General features: G+C 44.9%; 1 protein-coding gene across 10 annotated transcripts in view; it reads left to right on the top strand.

The window, feature by feature from the left end:
* Positions 1-16673, top strand: part of DOCK3 (dedicator of cytokinesis 3) — a 632225-nt gene that overhangs the window by 325661 nt on the left and 289891 nt on the right. For all 10 annotated transcript variants that reach the window (XM_090021446.1, XM_090021452.1, XM_090021451.1 and 7 more), the window contains exon 7: positions 7200-7284. In XM_090021446.1, coding sequence (XP_089877572.1) covers positions 7200-7284 — 85 coding nt within the window. The remainder of the gene's footprint in view (positions 1-7199; positions 7285-16673) is intronic.

Here is a 16673-nt window from a genome sequence, read left to right as displayed (position 1 = left end):
GAAATTCTGTTGTTATGTAGGAGATCTGACTAGATGGTCTAATGGCTATTCCCGGTGTTAAGATCCTAAAGACTCTATTAAGATTTGAAGGGCTGATACGATTCATAAAACTACTGCCAAGAAATCAGGTAGCTGTTTTGAAAAAAAAAAAAATATTGGGGGCTACAGAGACAGCCTTTAAAATTTCCCTTAACCAAAAGTCCAGCTAGATGGTTCCTTTTAGTTTCCATGCTGGTTTATTTCAGCTTATTTATGAGTCAAGTTATATAAGGAAAAGGGCTAGAGATTTAAATACATTTTTAAAGAGAACCGAGGTTCTCCTCTTTAGCACTTTCAGAAACAGGCTCTGTGAAAGTGTCTTGAGTTCCTGCCAGCTCAGTACTGACTTTGTCCAGTGCTGATGTCTGTCAAGAGAAGTGGTCTATAGACTCAGGATGTTTTCCTAAGAAGATTTGTGTCTAGAGTGGCGTCAGAGGTTAATCAGATTATGGGCAAAGGGTAACAAACATAAGAATTTAAAAAAAAGAAAGCATTCTTTAGAGGATCTACTCAGTAAAAACACCACGTCATATAGTTCTCTTCTGGACTGGGGAGCTTGTGCAAAAAAATCCCCTTATTAATAACACTGGTTCAGGGCTACCAATGTTAGAAACAAATAGCGTAGTAGTAGTGTAGATGGACCATTGTTTGTCTCTGGTAAGTCAAGTGTTCTGTCATCAGTTCTTTGCAGAACAGGTCTCATTGACAAAAAGTTAACATCTAATGTAAAATGTCGTTACTTCACACTCCAGGTATGAGTTTAAACAACAAGACACCTTCATTTGTTGAGAGTAGATACTGTGCAGGATTAACTTAGAATTAGAGCATGAGAATCTTCTGGACCGGAAATCCATGGTGTATGGGGTTTAACTAAATTTAGACTATCAGATACATTTCAGAGGTTGTGGTTTAAATGCCATTATGACTGTTGTATTGAATGGTATTAATTAGAGGATAGCATCTTCACATCTTCATTACGTATCCAAGCACTGTTTGAATTGGCAGCTCCAATGAATTTTGAAATAACAGAACAATTTCAAACTGATCAGCTTTGGCAGTCTTTCCTGTAATGCTATAATGGTACCCTATAAACTGCCATGTAAAGGATAATACTGTATATTCACTGCTTTTGGTAATACTATTAATATAGCATCTGTTAATTTTTTATCACCTGACATCCATGTGTTTGGAAGGGATTTCTTCATTCAAGGCTTTAATATATGCATATATATGTGGTTGTTTCATGGGGATTCAGATTCACTATCATATATAAAGTGCTAATCATTATAGTTTCTCAGTTTTGATATCTGTGCCTGTTATACTTAAAATATAAATACTTCTGTCTCTAGTTTTCCAAGATATCTGGATCTCTAGTGGCAACTGGGCTAGGGACAGACATTCTACATAAACCAGCTTAAGTGATCAGAAACTGGTTTAAACCTGTAACAGAACAGGTGTTCAGTGCACATAAACTGGCTGAAACCGGTTTCAGATAAACCTGGTTGAATGTAGTATCATACTTAATTGATTTAGGTCAAACTAGTTTACACAGTGTCTGTCCCAGACCCCTTTCTGGTTTAAGATGAATCAGAGTCCCCCAGAATCCCAGATGCTTTGCTGGGCAGGGCTCTGCTCTCTGGTCCAGCCCAGTAAGGCTGGCCCCTCCCCTTTGCTCCCTGGCTGCAGCTCCAGCAGAGACTGCAGATACAGGGCATCTGCCTGGCTTCCCCCTGCTCACCCTGCCCCCCACTCTCTGCTCAAGCAGGGATTCCCCCTCCCCTCTACCTAACACAGATACCTCTCAGTATTAGCTAGCACACCTCATGCTGGCTACAGTCCGTACTGCGGGAAACAGAACAAAAGTAGACAGGACAGCATCCGCTTAGGGCTTTTTGGAGCTAATCAACAGGTACCTCGTAATGTCCCTCCCTTCCTTCCTTGAAAAAAGTTGTTTAAGAAGAGCTTAAACTAATGAGAGATGCTTTTGTTTTTCTGATGGTCTGATTAATGCTATGTAACTCTTTGCTGTGTAAATTCCTGCTGGCTCCCTTGCTGACCAGCAAGGTGGGGGGAACCCCACCCTTATCAGTGTGTCCTGCTGGGGCCTGGCCACACCCCTCTCAGCTCCTGACTCTGGAAGGGAAGGGAGGGCTGCTGTAGAGGCCCCTCAACCCCAGCTTCTAGCCTGAGCCACTGCAGTCAGGTGTCTGCGTTTTCTCAGTCCAGAGGGAATGTCTGAACAGTTACAAGCTGATTCAGCCTAGGCAGCTTAGACTAACTTGCAAAGATTGAACCAGTTCAGGCTCAGGCTTTTTGAATGTCTGTCCCTAGTCCTAGACTTACAATTGCCTAAGTCAGGGATTTCAGAGATACAGCCCATGGACTCCTATTATATGACTAGCAAGGCTGCCTGTGGATCTTGGATTGGCCCTGTGTGCTGCATGTGGTATACAGAGCTGGTCTGGTGCGTAGTAAATGCAGTGCACAGGGCTGGGGCCAACATATGCTGCATGCAGAGCATGAGGCCTCTCTGGAGCACAAGTTCATTTGGTACATGGGACCAGTCTAGGGGACATGCTGGACCTGGCATGTGGGGACTGGTCTGTGAGTCTGATCTGGCCCTTATCCAGCCTGCAGGACTGGATGACTTTGATACCCCTGGCCTAAGTATTTCCATTTTAATTCCCATTTCCCAGTTGCGAATGAGGTTCAGTATTTTTCAGCTTTTGGCTGAAATTTCAGAGGCTTGATCTTAGCACAAGGATTAATCATACTTGGTAAGTTTAAGCAAAAATAGGCTAGCGACTTTTGAAAATTTAAGTAGTGAGGAAGAAGCACACATTTTCAGTTGTAAAGAATAAATAAACTGTGCCACCTTTGGATTGTAAAATTGACATTTATCAGGGAAATAGTATTTAGGAAGTAAAACTGACCTTCTCTGTGTCCTAGAGAAAAATCAGAGGATTTGGCAGTTTTGAGTGTTTGAAAACTAGAGTTTGTCCCTCTTTAGTAGCTTAATGGATCAGGCCCTTCATAGATGTAAACAGAGTCAAGATGCTTATAAAAGATCCAAACTGGATCACTGGAACTTAGATGGGGTCTAGGCACCTTTGTGGTCAAAATGAACATGCTTAAGTGCCAAAACAGAGGTGGTTAGAGATCTCTGAGATCCAGATTGTACATGCTGAGTGAGCATAGGTGCTTAAAGTGATTTTTGGCCATTAAAGTTATTGTCAGATTGAGTTGCATGGGCTGCTAAAATCCATTTAATTCCCTTTTAGGCACCTCCGAGGTCCTCATAAAAAGTGTGATGAGCCCTTCCACATTCCGTGGAAATAAGTTTCTGGACATAAAGGAAACCTGTGAACTCTCCAAGGGACAAATTAAGAATTATACTGCATCATGCTGTTTTGTTTGTACAGTGGATGAAGCACAGTTACTTGCCAGTTACTGTTTGTTGCACACTGTGCTTTAAATTCCCTGCCCAGGAACTGCTGGCTGAATTCTGCTTATCGCACTGTATAGCTATTGTACACTCCCTGAAAGACCTTCCCTCTTTAAATAAAATACTTAATTTGACATTGATGGCAATCTTATGTACAAGTTGCACAACTTTCCATTGTAATTGCGCAGCTAATTTCAGTGTTGTTGTCCTGGTATTAATGAATCTGATCGCCTGGGTAGATAGTGAAACAACTTCTTCTAATTTTTTTTCCTTTAAAACTATTAGAAGAAATCAAATACAAAAGCTGTGTTCATACAGTTCCATAACCAAGCACTCAGAATTTGTGAAATGCCAAATGTGTATGCTACCATAGTTCTTACTGATGCGCATGTATCACAATACACAAAATATAGAGGTTGCAAGGCAGGGCAAGGTGGTGCTTTAGGCCCCTGGTGGACATTACAGTTAAGATGCAATGAATCAGTTAATTGCACTATAAATAGTAACCCACCCACACATTCAGGCAATTAATGGTGTTGCAAAACAAGAAACCAGTCACAAAAATATTACTCAAGTGTAGTATTTTTGTGGCCAGTTTCCATCCTGCCTTAAACTGAATATGTGGCAGGGTAGCCCTGCCATGTAGCCTGATGCCGGATGTATAGTGAGGCCCAGTTGACAGCTCCCCCATGTTGGCAGGCTGGCAGCCATGGATGCAGCCCTGCATGGGGCTACACCCTGCTGTTTTCAGGGGACCAAGTGGAGGGGGACTTACCACCTCGGTCAGGGTGCCAGGCATTAGGAAGCTGTGGGGTTCCGCACAACCCAGCATGGTGATTGCCTTGCCCCACAGCTCTGATATAGGCTGAGGCACAAGGCATGTTCTGATTGCATACACACTTGGCACTTCACAAGGCATAAAAATGTTCTGTATTATATGTGGAATATTGTAATAGCTTGTTTCCCATCTTATGATGCCTTAAATTGAGTTCATATGTAGCATTCTTCCTATTTATGCCCCAATTACAATGTTAATTACAGCATAAATGTAATATGTAGAGGGGCCTTAGTCTGAAGTCAGGCTGGGCATGGTGCCACCTTAGAGATTGTCTGGTTCAGAGAGGCTTTCATAAACAACTGATGACTTAGGCCAGTGATACCTAACTTTTTTGCCCCTTGGGCCAGATGAGCAGTGTCTGGTCCATCTGGGGCCAGATTTGGCACATGGTGCTGGCCCAGCCAGGGCCCAGTGCAGCTGTGTGTGGGCAGGCTGTTCCTGTACAGCTGTATCAGGCGTTGACACCCCATGGCTGCATCCATCCTCACCTCTGCCCAGAACTGTCTTCTACACTTAGGGAGCCTTTGGCAGCTAGCCATCTGCTTTACAGTCCCTGAGCCCTATGCTGAATGGATGTGAAAAGCCAATTTTCTTTTGAGTTGAAAATGTTTAGCGTAAACTAACTTATTTTGAGGGAGTAGGGTTTTGAACAAGTACTTACCGGAATACGTCGTCTTATATTTTTTACCTGTTTAGTTATCTTTAAAAAAGAAAGAAATTAGAAAGCTAAAACCAAAACCCAAACCCTAAATATTTAGAGAGTGTTAACATTGGGAATATAGCTGCATGAGACTTTAGACGCTCCCTGCATATATACGCCTTTTAATGCACAATTATACTACACTAAAACAATGTGATATATTTGTTAGCAGATCATACCTTAAAATGGGAAGAAAAGGATTTTTTCTATTTTCTCCTTCCCATAGACTACATGACTTGTTGAATAGGAGGGCCACTCACATGATCTGGGGACAGCAAGGCAGACCCTACGAGGAGAGGCTACAGGACCTGAACCTGTTCAGCCTTTGCAAGAGAAGGCTAAGGGGGGGACCTGGTGGCTGTCTGTAGACTTACTGGGAGGACCAGCTGGGTTTGAGAGAGTCCTTGTTCCCCTGAGTGCCTCCTGCAGTAACAAGGAATAATGGCATAAGTTGTTAGAGGGTAGGTTTAGACTAGACATTAGAAGGCACTATTTCACTGTCAGGGCGGCTAGGATCTGGAACCAACTTCCAAAGGAAGTGCTGTTGGCTCCTACCTTGGGGGTCTTTAAGAGGAGGCTTGATGATTACCTAGCGGGGGTCATTTGAGCCCCGTTTTCTCTTCTGCCCAGGGCAGGGGGTTGGACTAGAAGATCTACAAGGCCCCTTCCGACTCTACATCTATGAATCGGGCTTTCTATGGTTGCATTCTTTGTTCCTTCATTTATTGAAAGAACTCGCTGAATTTACTTGAGGGGCAATGACCTCAGGATGTAGCAGAGGAAATTGAGGTTGGCGATTAGGAGGAACTTCTGACTATGAGGGTTGTCAAGCACTGGAAAAGGCTATGTAGAGAAATTTTATAATCTTCCAGGGATGGAGACTGTAGAAGCAAGTAAGGCAGATACTTAGCTGGGGTGGTTTATAGTCAGGGACAATCCTTTCTAGAGCAGCGGGTTGAACCAGATGAGTTTATGCACTCCCTTCAAACCCTACTTTACTATGATCCGATTTGGGCAGAACCTTAATTCTAAATTACTTTTTACATTAAACTTCCCATCTTTTATGAAATGAATTTGCCTACATGCCATATCACAATAAGGCTATGACACATTTCATTTTACTTGCCTATATAGCAAGTATGCAGGGGTAAAGCTGAAGTACCTGGCATTTACTCAGAGTTTGGGGTTCTATTTTGTCCTGCGTGCACACCTGCCAGAAGAGAAAAGGAGCGTGGTCATCCTCTATTTTAATCCTATGGTCTAATACTGTATTTACTCAATTATAAGATGAGGTCCGTTCCTTTCCCTCCCCCATTTCACATGGGGGGAAAAAAGCCCCTAATCTTAACATTGAGTACAAGGGCAATGGAGGGGGGCAGGCAGCTGCTGTGGCTTTGGCTCCAGTACCTGCTCATGCTTGGGTCCATAGATGAAGCTGCTGCCTTTTCCCCCTTCCCCACTGCCTCTGCACCCCTACATATTCCCCCCGGCATGCAGCTGCTGCTCCCCTACCTGCCTTCTCCCTCTTCCCCTTACCTTGCTCCATGCCAGCAGGCTCCATGCATGCTGCAGCCTAGGGCATGGAGCCCAGGTCTAGTCTGGCTTATAGCAGCAGCATGCAGCCCATGTGGTTGCAACAGAGCTGGGGCTGGAGCCATGCTCAGTGCTCCAGGTGAGAACAGGGGGGGAGCCTGCCATGTGGAGGAAGGGTGAGGGGTGGTGGGAGGGAGGAACAGAAGTTGGAGGGGAAGGGGAAACAGGCAGAGAGGTTGTGGGTAGGGGCAGGAGGGAGAGCAGAGGCAGATGGGGAAGGGAGGTCCCAAAGCTGCAGCAGGGGCAGGCAGGGGCCAAGTTGCTTGGCTTCCCCACTGCCTGTCTGCAGAGTGTCCGTGTCCTTAGCCAAAGTAAATTTCTATAGCTTCTGTGAATCCATTGATGCCAGCTGGTTTAGTCCATATCAGCAGCTGGCCAATATTTGTTTGTTGCTTATTTTTATTTATTTAGTGAGTTAGTTTAGAAAAATTATTTCCTTTTTTTAGTTAATGATACCAGAGGGATGGCATACATCTTGGTGTTTCCAGTGTCTGTCTCTGAGAATGCATGTAGGGAAGATAACTAAGAAACACATTATATTGTACTGTCCTGATAGTTGTTCTATTTTTATCTCTCCTCCATAGGCATTTGGGCCTGGATCTAGTTCCTCGGAAGGACTTTGAGGTGGTGGATTCAGATCAGATCAGTGTCTCAGACCTTTATAAAATGGTAAGAACTTTGACTTGGAGAATCTTTTCTTTCAGTTTACAAAGGGTTCCATTTTCTTATTTACATTGTATGCTTGGGGGGAAATGAGAATATGAATATAATTACATTTTTGACCACTCTTACTGTTGGTTTCCTTTTATTACCATTACATAGCTGGTACAAATAGAGATGGATATTCTTTTGGAGTGTAAGATGCTGCTTTATCCTTATAAAGGTTCCAGAGTCACATAACGTTTTAGTTATTTTCAGTCCAAAGTAGATATGAAATGAAAAATCAGGTCAATTCTGATGTCAGGATTGTCTGTTGTGAGGACCAGACCCTATTCACCCATTTGTTCTCTCAGTTTCACTTAAATGCCTTAATCCTCCACCCTCCTAAAATTGCTGAAAAACAATTCAAAAGGTGGGTTGGTTCTGCTCCCGTTTACAGTTTTTTGTGACTTTGTAATACACCATCAACCTAGCCTTAAGACTAAGTTGGCACGTTAATGTTTTTTCAGGGACTTTATTCGATCCTATCTGAACCTGGGGCCTAGGTGGACTTAGGTACCTAATACATGGAACAGGATCTGGCCCTTAGTGTTTTACCTCTGTGTTTTATACTAGGTTGAGGAATTTATGCCACAACATTCTTGGTTTTTCTATCTCTGTTTTTCTAATAGACAAGAGGCTCTCTCTCTGAGGTTATATTACAACATTTGTGTTAATTTTATTCTTTCCCTTTGTTTTCTTGATTTGTTTAGATGGCTGTAGTTTAAAATTTGGTATTTCCTTTTTTCCTTTTACTCACTAATGTGTCATCCAGACGAGCATGGACATGCAGTACATGGTGCCGCAGACCCATCTGCAGCACCAGTCATCAGACATGCAGGCGTTCCCCGTGCTGCTACCTTGCAGCATGAGGAGGGGAGTTGACTGGGAGATCTTGGGGTCAAAAAAACCCACAGCAAAAAAAAGCAAGATGGTGTATGTGGCAGCAGTACACGCCACCCAAAACCAGAACCTGGCTGCCTAGAGCCATGTTCCAGCTGCTGTCCAGGCTCCCAGCTGCAGGAACACCACAACTGCAGCTCCCCGAGGACCCCAGAACCCCAAGTAAGGCTGCAGGGCCCAGCACAATGCCTGGCCCCAGCCTACCCTACCCCACCTGGGGAAACCTCCACATGCCAGAGCGTGCATGGCATAGACATTCCCCAGGGACAAGTAGCATAGGCACAAGGTGAACTGCTGTTACTGGTCTCCAGGGAAACAAATGTCTGCTCGTCTGGACGTGGTATAAATGTTCTCATGGTTACTATTTTTATTACCTTGGATTTGTTTTATGTAAAATCTTCATCATTCCTTTTCAGAAAGAAAAGTTGATTTCTATACATTTGGGCAGAATGCAAAGAAAGGGTAGAGGAAAAGGAAGCATGTTGAATAGCTCTAGTAAAATATAAACTGTATATACCAAATCAATAAAAACTTTGGCCTTGTTTTCAAATACTAAGCTGGTAGAATAAAATAGGTTTTCTGCTTTGTTGCACTTGATGCTGTTCCCTATTGATGCATTCCTCTGGAGTGCAGCAAAAGAAGTATTGGCACAGTAGTTCTCAACCTTTTTACACTTGAGGTACCCCTGGATAGTCTTGAGGCATCCCTCAAAAATATATTAGCCTTTAGTTTTAATTCTTTTGACTACAGAAATATAATAGAGCAATTTTTCTACTGCAAAGAACTCAGAAAGACCACAACAGGGCAGAATGTTTTAACACTATGGATTCTTGTGTAAAAACTGGGATTTTCTTGTTAGCACTGTTAGGCGTGTAGACATGATTCACATTTGTGTGGCACCCTGCAGCACTCGTGGAAGGATCTCAAGACCCCTCCAAGTGCCATGGCACCTTGGTTGATAAATCACTGTATTAGAAGTAGAGGAGATTCTGAATATAAGGTTCACTGAAAAAGGCAAAATCCATTAGACATGACTAACAGATATAACATTACACTTGAGCGGTCCTTGCTATAGTCATATGTCAGTGTACCAGAAACAGCAGAAAACTCTTATCCACATCTTCAGTCAGTACTTTTTACTTATGTTGCAGATATTATAATGATAGTTCTAAAATGTATGTGATGTCGGTCCAGTACCTTTTGTTGCAAATAGTAGTCTGTCAGATGGGGCACTACTATCTGATCTGTCATATACTAGGGTTTTGTCCACACACGTTTTTTCACTTCTTTAAAGCTTCATGAGCTATACAGATTTCAGAATGCTGTATTAATAGGTAATTATATAGTCTAACAAGAAGGCAGATTAACCTCTGCAGGCATTTACAAGCTAATACATAAGAAATCCTACTTTTATAATGTAAAATTACTCATTACTGTTAGTCTTATGAAATAGACTTCTCAATTCTGTCCTAAATCAGGTGATAACGTACAAAAGATTATGACCGTCTCAAATCATCTTGTGTGGCCATTAATATTGTTTTAATAGCAGCTAAAGATTGGACCTCTTATATACCACAGAGCCAAGCTTGCTAAGAAATTCCTGCCTGCTGTGACATAGCTGGTATTTAAGAGAAGGAAAAATGAATCTGCCACTGTATAGATCCATTGGTCATTCTCTTTTTCTAGTTTGGGGTTCATCTTAACTATACCGCTAGAGTAGCACCTACAGAATAACTCCACTGGTTCAGAAGAGCCTCATAATTCCCTCCACCACCTTATCTCTGAAGAACTTCCAGGATCACAGCTTACTGTTCAGGATTGTTTTGGGGTCATAACTTAGTTCATACCTCTTATTGTTTCAGGTTACAGATTCAAGAAGACAGTGGTGTTGAGTGATATTCAGTTCTTAGTTAAAAGGTTATTTTCACAACCTAAAAGCCTTTAAACATAATTTTGTTTAAAGGAAGACTTAGGACCTTGTTACACATTACTATTAGGGGGCTCCTGGAGTTCTTAACTCCTGGACTGTCCACACAGTAACACCTGAAACTAAGTTTAAGCAGGCTTTAGACAACTTAAAGTTATGCCACTCCATAGCAGGTTTACCTCTGATCCGTGTTACTGAGCTTGTGTTCCATTTATGAGTGGACACTTGTCACGGAGTGGGGCCTGCGAGCAGCCTTGAGCTCGCTAGCGCCCCCGGCCGTGTCAATTAAGGTGATCCAGCACCCTCAACTCGCCCGCCACATCTTTGCTGTTATAAAGTTTAGTATGGGAGGCTGCCTACTTTCACCTTAGACATCGCACTGGTGTTACCTCCGTTCCCAGTGGGGTGCTCCAACACCCCCAGCCTTATGGGCAATGCGTGCCTCCTACCTCCCCTTCAGCACGCCCCAAGCCTCGCAGTTATCTCTGGACGTTATTAGGTCCCTTGCCCTCTAGCACCCTCTCTGGCACCCCGGGGCTCGTCCCGCAACCGGCGCCCCGGGGCCGGCCCCCTGGACCACCGTCTGGGTCACCTGCCCTACTAGGGCTTCTCCCCGACTCGCCCCAAAGGGCAGGGGTCAACACCCCCCCAACACGCACCTCACTGCCACAAACAGCTGTGCCCACCCGGCACCGCTCGCTGTGCCCCGCTGGGCACCAGGAACCCCCAGATTATTGGGGAGCTCCTGTGAGGCCGCCTCACACCCCTACAGCCTCACCTGATCCTCCGGTCAAACAGTACCTCAACCACGAGCCAAACGGCTGCAACATAAAGAACAAGGAGCCTCCAGGCTCATAGCATAAACCTCAAGCCACCCTGGCTTCCAACCATACCTTGCTTAGGGTTTGCACTCTCCCGCATCATTGCAGCCGGTCAGCATGTTCAGGCTGCAACCCTCAACTGGTCCTGGTCCTGGTCCTGGTCCTGGTCCTGGTCCTGGTCCTGGTCCTGGTCCTGGTCCTGGTCCTGGTCCTGGTCCTGGTCCTGGTCCTGGTCCTGGTCCTGGTCCTGCCAGAAGGGAACTGCTCTCTAGGTTCCGGCCTGGGCTGTTTATAAAGGCCCGGCCCTGCCCCCTTCTGGCCACATGACCTGCCTGGTTGCCCCAGCAACCGGCACCTGAGCTGCCCTGATGATTGGCAGCTCTCCTTAATTTCTCTCCAGGCATGGGGCATCCTAGTGCCCCCGTGACAACACTCCTCACAGATGAGCCACCCAAATTGCAATCCTCCAGCCTCCCAGGTTGCTGTGTCCCCTCTCCCACCCTCTTGTTTTGTGTGGCACAAACTTTCCACTCCCTGCACTCTACTGCTCTGGGGGTGGTATCAGCACCAAGCCAACTCCCCCTCCCACCCCTGGGGGTGCGACCTGCCCACCCCCAGGGGTGCAGCCCCATGCAGACAGCTTACAGAGCACAAGCCATCTCACCAGGTGGCATAGCTTGGACATTTCCAAGAGGGGTCGGGGGGAAGGCAGGGGACAGGGGAGGAACAAGGAAAGGGGCCAGAACAGGTCCCCATGAGCTAGGGCTTTCTTCCTGGGGAAGGGGCAGTAGCTCCCCCAAAATCATCTTCCTCCACTGCTCCCACTTCCCGTCCATACCAGGAAGCATGACCAGCACCCCCATACCCCTATCTTAAATTCCAGTTTATTAAAACAAGACCTTCTTTAATTTACTTCCTCTTTATTTATTTTTCTTTTTATTTTATCTTTCAGTGGCTGGCTTCCTTCATTTCACTGCCCTTCCCCACCCCCATCCCCTAACTCTGGTCCCCAGCTTTAAGGTTCCTGCCTGCCTGCCCAAACCCAAGTCTCATATACCCGACCCAAAGCAGGGATAGAAGCCTGTCCTGGCTCACCAGCCCTGTAATGGTAACTCACAGCTGCAGCCCCTAGTCAGGCCTCTGCTCACCAGCCCTCTAGTGGCAAGTCACAGCTATGCAGGTGGGGGATGGTCAGAGGAGGTTTTTAGCCTTGGGGTGTAACTGCTCCAAGCTCAAGCTAGCGCTAACACTGATCAACATTTGAGCAGTTCAAAGTGTAGTCTGTAACAAGTACGGGTGTGCAAAACGGGCCGTATTAGATTTAGATTCAGATTCGGCCTGAATCAGGGGACGGCGATTGGCCGTGGGGGGAACCCGGGCCCCCTCCCCCCCACCAGACCCAGGGGGCACCAATCGCTGAGTGGGGGGTGGGGGTACCTTGTGTGGAAGGAGGACCCGGAAGTGGACCAGAAGTGCTCCTGGTCCACTTCTGAGTCCACTGCCGAGCACGCTGGCGACCACCCTACGCTTCTGTGGGACGCTCCATCCGTCCCAGCATCTAAGCATTCACGAGCCATGCCTGGTACCTTGAGGTATGTAGACAAAACATTTAAATCTGTGTCTATGTCTGAATCGTCCCTGCAGCTTTTGCACAGTAAACCATTATTTTCATCTTTTTTTCTCAGAATCACTTTGCCTTCGGCCTTGTTCAGGCTGTTCCTTCAGGTTAGTTATCGGAAAGTTAAACAGTAGTGACTTCAGCATGAAAAAAATCCATCTTAAATTGTGGGAGTTTTTTTTCCTTTAAGAAAAACAAATTATTTTTTTCATATGAAGATACATGTGCTCTAAAAATGATATAAGCTAAATAGTTCTTGTTTTTATTTATATAGTTTTTAAAATCCTGGAAACATGTTTTCAGATCCTTTCACATGGCTGGAGTTGCCATTGGATTTAATTTATATCAGTCAGTAGAACAGGCCCAGCAGCATATAAATAACAGTATAACACTGCTATTTAGCAAAAATGGGAGCAAGAAACAAATGCATAGGACAGATCTCTGCAGATATTTGCAGATTTCAAAAAGGTTTGAGTCTAGCTTCTGAATATTTGTTTAGCATTTTTTCCAAGTTGATTGCTTTTTGTGAATCACTGAGATACCTGCAGGATGAATACCTGAGATGTGAAGAAAACAGTGTTACTCATTATATTTCAGCCAGGTTTCAGCTGTTTACCTTTTTAAAAAAGATTATTAATATACCAGAATTTCTTTAAAGAGATGTCAGGGATTTACATTTCAAGCTCATTAACTCTAATTTCCACTGGCTTTGATTTTTGTTTAAACAAAATAGTAAAACTCAAAGGAGTTTATCATGTTAGATAAAGAGAAATTTTGATTGATATGATGCAACTTTACTGCTTATACTTCAATAAATTGCTGTGTATGGAATAAGGGAAGCTAAATCAATTTAGAAATAGGATTGCATTGTTTTGAAGACAGCAGAGAACATGGAGGGAACAAAGAAATTTCACTGTGGCTGCCTTATTCAGAATTGGAGATCTTTATTAATTTTTTTTAGTGTAAAAATATCATACAAATGGAAATCAGTTCTTGCTTTTCTTTCCCTAGTCCCGTTTGTAGAATTCTTAATCACATTACAGAAAATTTCCTTTAGAAGCAATGTGACTTTAAAGGTCCATATTTTGACTGTGGATAGAAACATAACAGAGCATTTGGTATATTTCTAATACTCTGAGTTTGATTCAGATGGCTATTATGATTGTACTATTATGACCTTCTTATATATATGTATGCCCTATATACATTATTACTACTAATAATAATAACTTCCACATCTAATATCTCTTCTACTAAAGAAACTGATAAAACTCTTAATCTGAACAATTTTTGCCACGGAGTAGATTGGATTTAATCCCCTGTGTGAAACATTTGACTTTGTTTGCAAGCCGAGGTGACTTAGAACACTACTGATGGGGTCTTTTTTTAGATTCTCTGAGGGAACCAAAGAAACTCCTCTTTGCCTCTCTCTTAGCCACTACATAAAAATCTGTTTCAGCAGTAAGACTGGCATTTGGGCTATCCTGCACTGAATATCTTTATCTTTTCCTGTTTTTGATTTGGGGTTGGATTTTTTTGCTTTTTTGTTTGGGGGCGGGGAGGGGTTGCAGGTGAGGAAGGGAACAGCATGAGATGTTTTAACCATTTACTATAGGAATATGAGTGAGGATATTATTTCTCCAAAGCCAAATATGAATTTGGTGGTTAGGTTTTTTTGATGAGGCCATAGCCAAATACCAAACTTTCAACAGACATAGTACTGGAACCCATAGAAGACACCTGAGTTATTTGTACAAGTGCTATTAAAAATCTCAAATGATGAAGATGCTACAACCTCCCTTAGTAATCTGTTCTGCAACCAAACTGTCCTTAGCATGAGAAGAATTTTCCTAAGGTCTAACCCAAATGCTCCTTGTTGTATTTGGAACATATTACTTTTTGTTCTGTTCCTAGTAGGCCATTTGTAATGTCGTCCTTTGCAGTAATTGTTGCTGACTTCTTTCAGTCAGCTTTAAGAGAGAGGCTAGAGAGGCACCTTGACAATGCATAACTTGGCACTCTTCTGGGAAGCAAGAAAGGCAGGTTCAAACCCCTCCGGGCTAGAACAAGGGAGGGTTCTCAGCCATTAGGCATGCACTGATAAAGATTTTCTTGACTGATACCAATGACCAATTATTAACCAGCCATATCAGCTGATACCAATCTGATAGCCAATTTACAGGAATGCAGCCCAGCAGCTTGGAAAGCAGCATCCAGCCGGTAAGTGTGCTGGGGGGGGGCAGGGGCGGTGAAAGCAACCCTTCCAGAAGTGGGACAGAACCATGGACAGCTTTTCTGGGGAGCTCAGAGGGGGTGGAAGGGAGGCAGCTTCCTGCCTCTGAGCGTACCCCCAGGGGAGGCATGGGGGGCATGTGCCATCCCCAGATTTGTGCACAGGGTGGAGGCAGGCTGCCTGCTGTAGGCTCAGAGCTAGGGGCTGCACTGGCCTCTTCCCAGTGGGGTGGCTAAGCTCAGGGCGGGAAGGGTGGAGGAGACAGCCTGCCTCCACCCTGCACACAAATCGGGCGGGGGGGCACATGCCCCCCCGCCTCTCCTGGGGATGTGTATACTGGTGGGGATCCGCCCCCAGATGAGCTGCCCTTGGCTCCATCCCGCTCCCAGCGGCGTCACATTCACCACCCTGGCTCTGCAGTGCCTGCCCCTCTCTTGCTCCCTCCCTCACTGTGGGGGTGGAATTGATCTCCTCCCCTTCCCCCCCATGCCCTTTCTCCCAACAGACCTACCAGCAGGAGGCTGCTCTCCAAGCTGTCAGGCTGCTTTCCTGGCCATGTGCATGCTGCGGTTGCACATATGTACATGGCATTTATCGGTGACATTTTTAGCTACACTGGCCAAAAAAAGCTGATTGCTGGTTGTAACAGGGGTTTAAGCTGAGCCCCTGTTACTATGAGTGAAACTAAGAGTGAAATCAGAACACAGGTGAACAGGGGAATGAAGGCACACACACTGGGGATAGATAAGGCGATAATGATCACAGCTAAACATAAAAGGAAAGATGAGGCACCAGACGTTGCCCTCAGGGCATTGGAAGGAAGAAGAGGAAGAAGACACTGTTCTTGGCAAGGTTACCTGGAATTAGAAGGATGCCACAAACAGAAACGCAAAGAGACAACCCTGGTCTCGTAAGATGTGGAGGGAGCCCTTACCTCAGGGTTAAGCTGCTGGAGATCAGCCAGCAAGACCTCGGGAAGGTAGATAGTGTGATCTCTGGTCACTCCAACCCCTGGGACGGCACTGGGTGATAGAAGCAGCGCAGAACTGCCGTGATTGGAGGGGGGAAGGAGCTCCATCCGGGGACTAAAGAGGCCAGCAATCAGCCAGACAAACCTCCTTGAGGTGCACGAACCCCAAGAACCAAGCTCCAGAGGCAACTGGCACAACGGGAGTGGTGGGGACCCCCCATGGCGAACATCTGAGCAGCTGGGAGGCTGCAATCTCTCCCAGCTGGGATCTAGCTGGTTCACGCTAATGAGTTAATTAGCACGAGCAAACAGTTTGCAACTTTGTTAAATAAAATGAGCACTTGCAAAGCTTCCCGTTGGGTGGTCTGGCATCCTTTACACTCACCTCAAGGTTTAACATAAGATTTATTTCCATCTTCTTAATTGTGGCAGGCAAGTCTCTGAGGAAGGTAGAGGCAGGTAGCAGATGCACTCCCACACTGATAATGCTAATTTTCCTGTTATCTGTGCCAATCCTATATGGGACCGATATATCGGCGCACCTCTAGTTCTCATCTAGCTATGGTTTTCTGTCTTTGTAAAATATCAAGACTTACCTGGCCATGTGCATGTAGCTGTGTGACCATATGTTGCTAAATACCTGCCCAGTCAGAGGACAACACCACTGAGCATGTTTAGTGGATACGTGCTGGTTTGTATGTCCAGAGCTGAATTGTGCATGAGTGTCTACATTCTGTATACATCATTTAGGCACATAAATAAAATAAGGGGCACAGACAGACGTGACAATTTTTGTCTGATCTGGCCGCAGAAAGTGGTCTGTAGTCATGACCAAACACAAGTACACAGCTGCAGACAGCTTCAAAAATGGCCGGTCAGATGAAGAC

This window comes from Crocodylus siamensis, chromosome 11 (assembly GCF_052110815.1).
Source record: "Crocodylus siamensis isolate JL-2025a chromosome 11, ASM5211081v1, whole genome shotgun sequence".
NCBI lineage: Eukaryota > Metazoa > Chordata > Crocodylia > Crocodylidae > Crocodylus > Crocodylus siamensis.
This window is presented reverse-complemented; position numbering and strand designations above follow the sequence as displayed.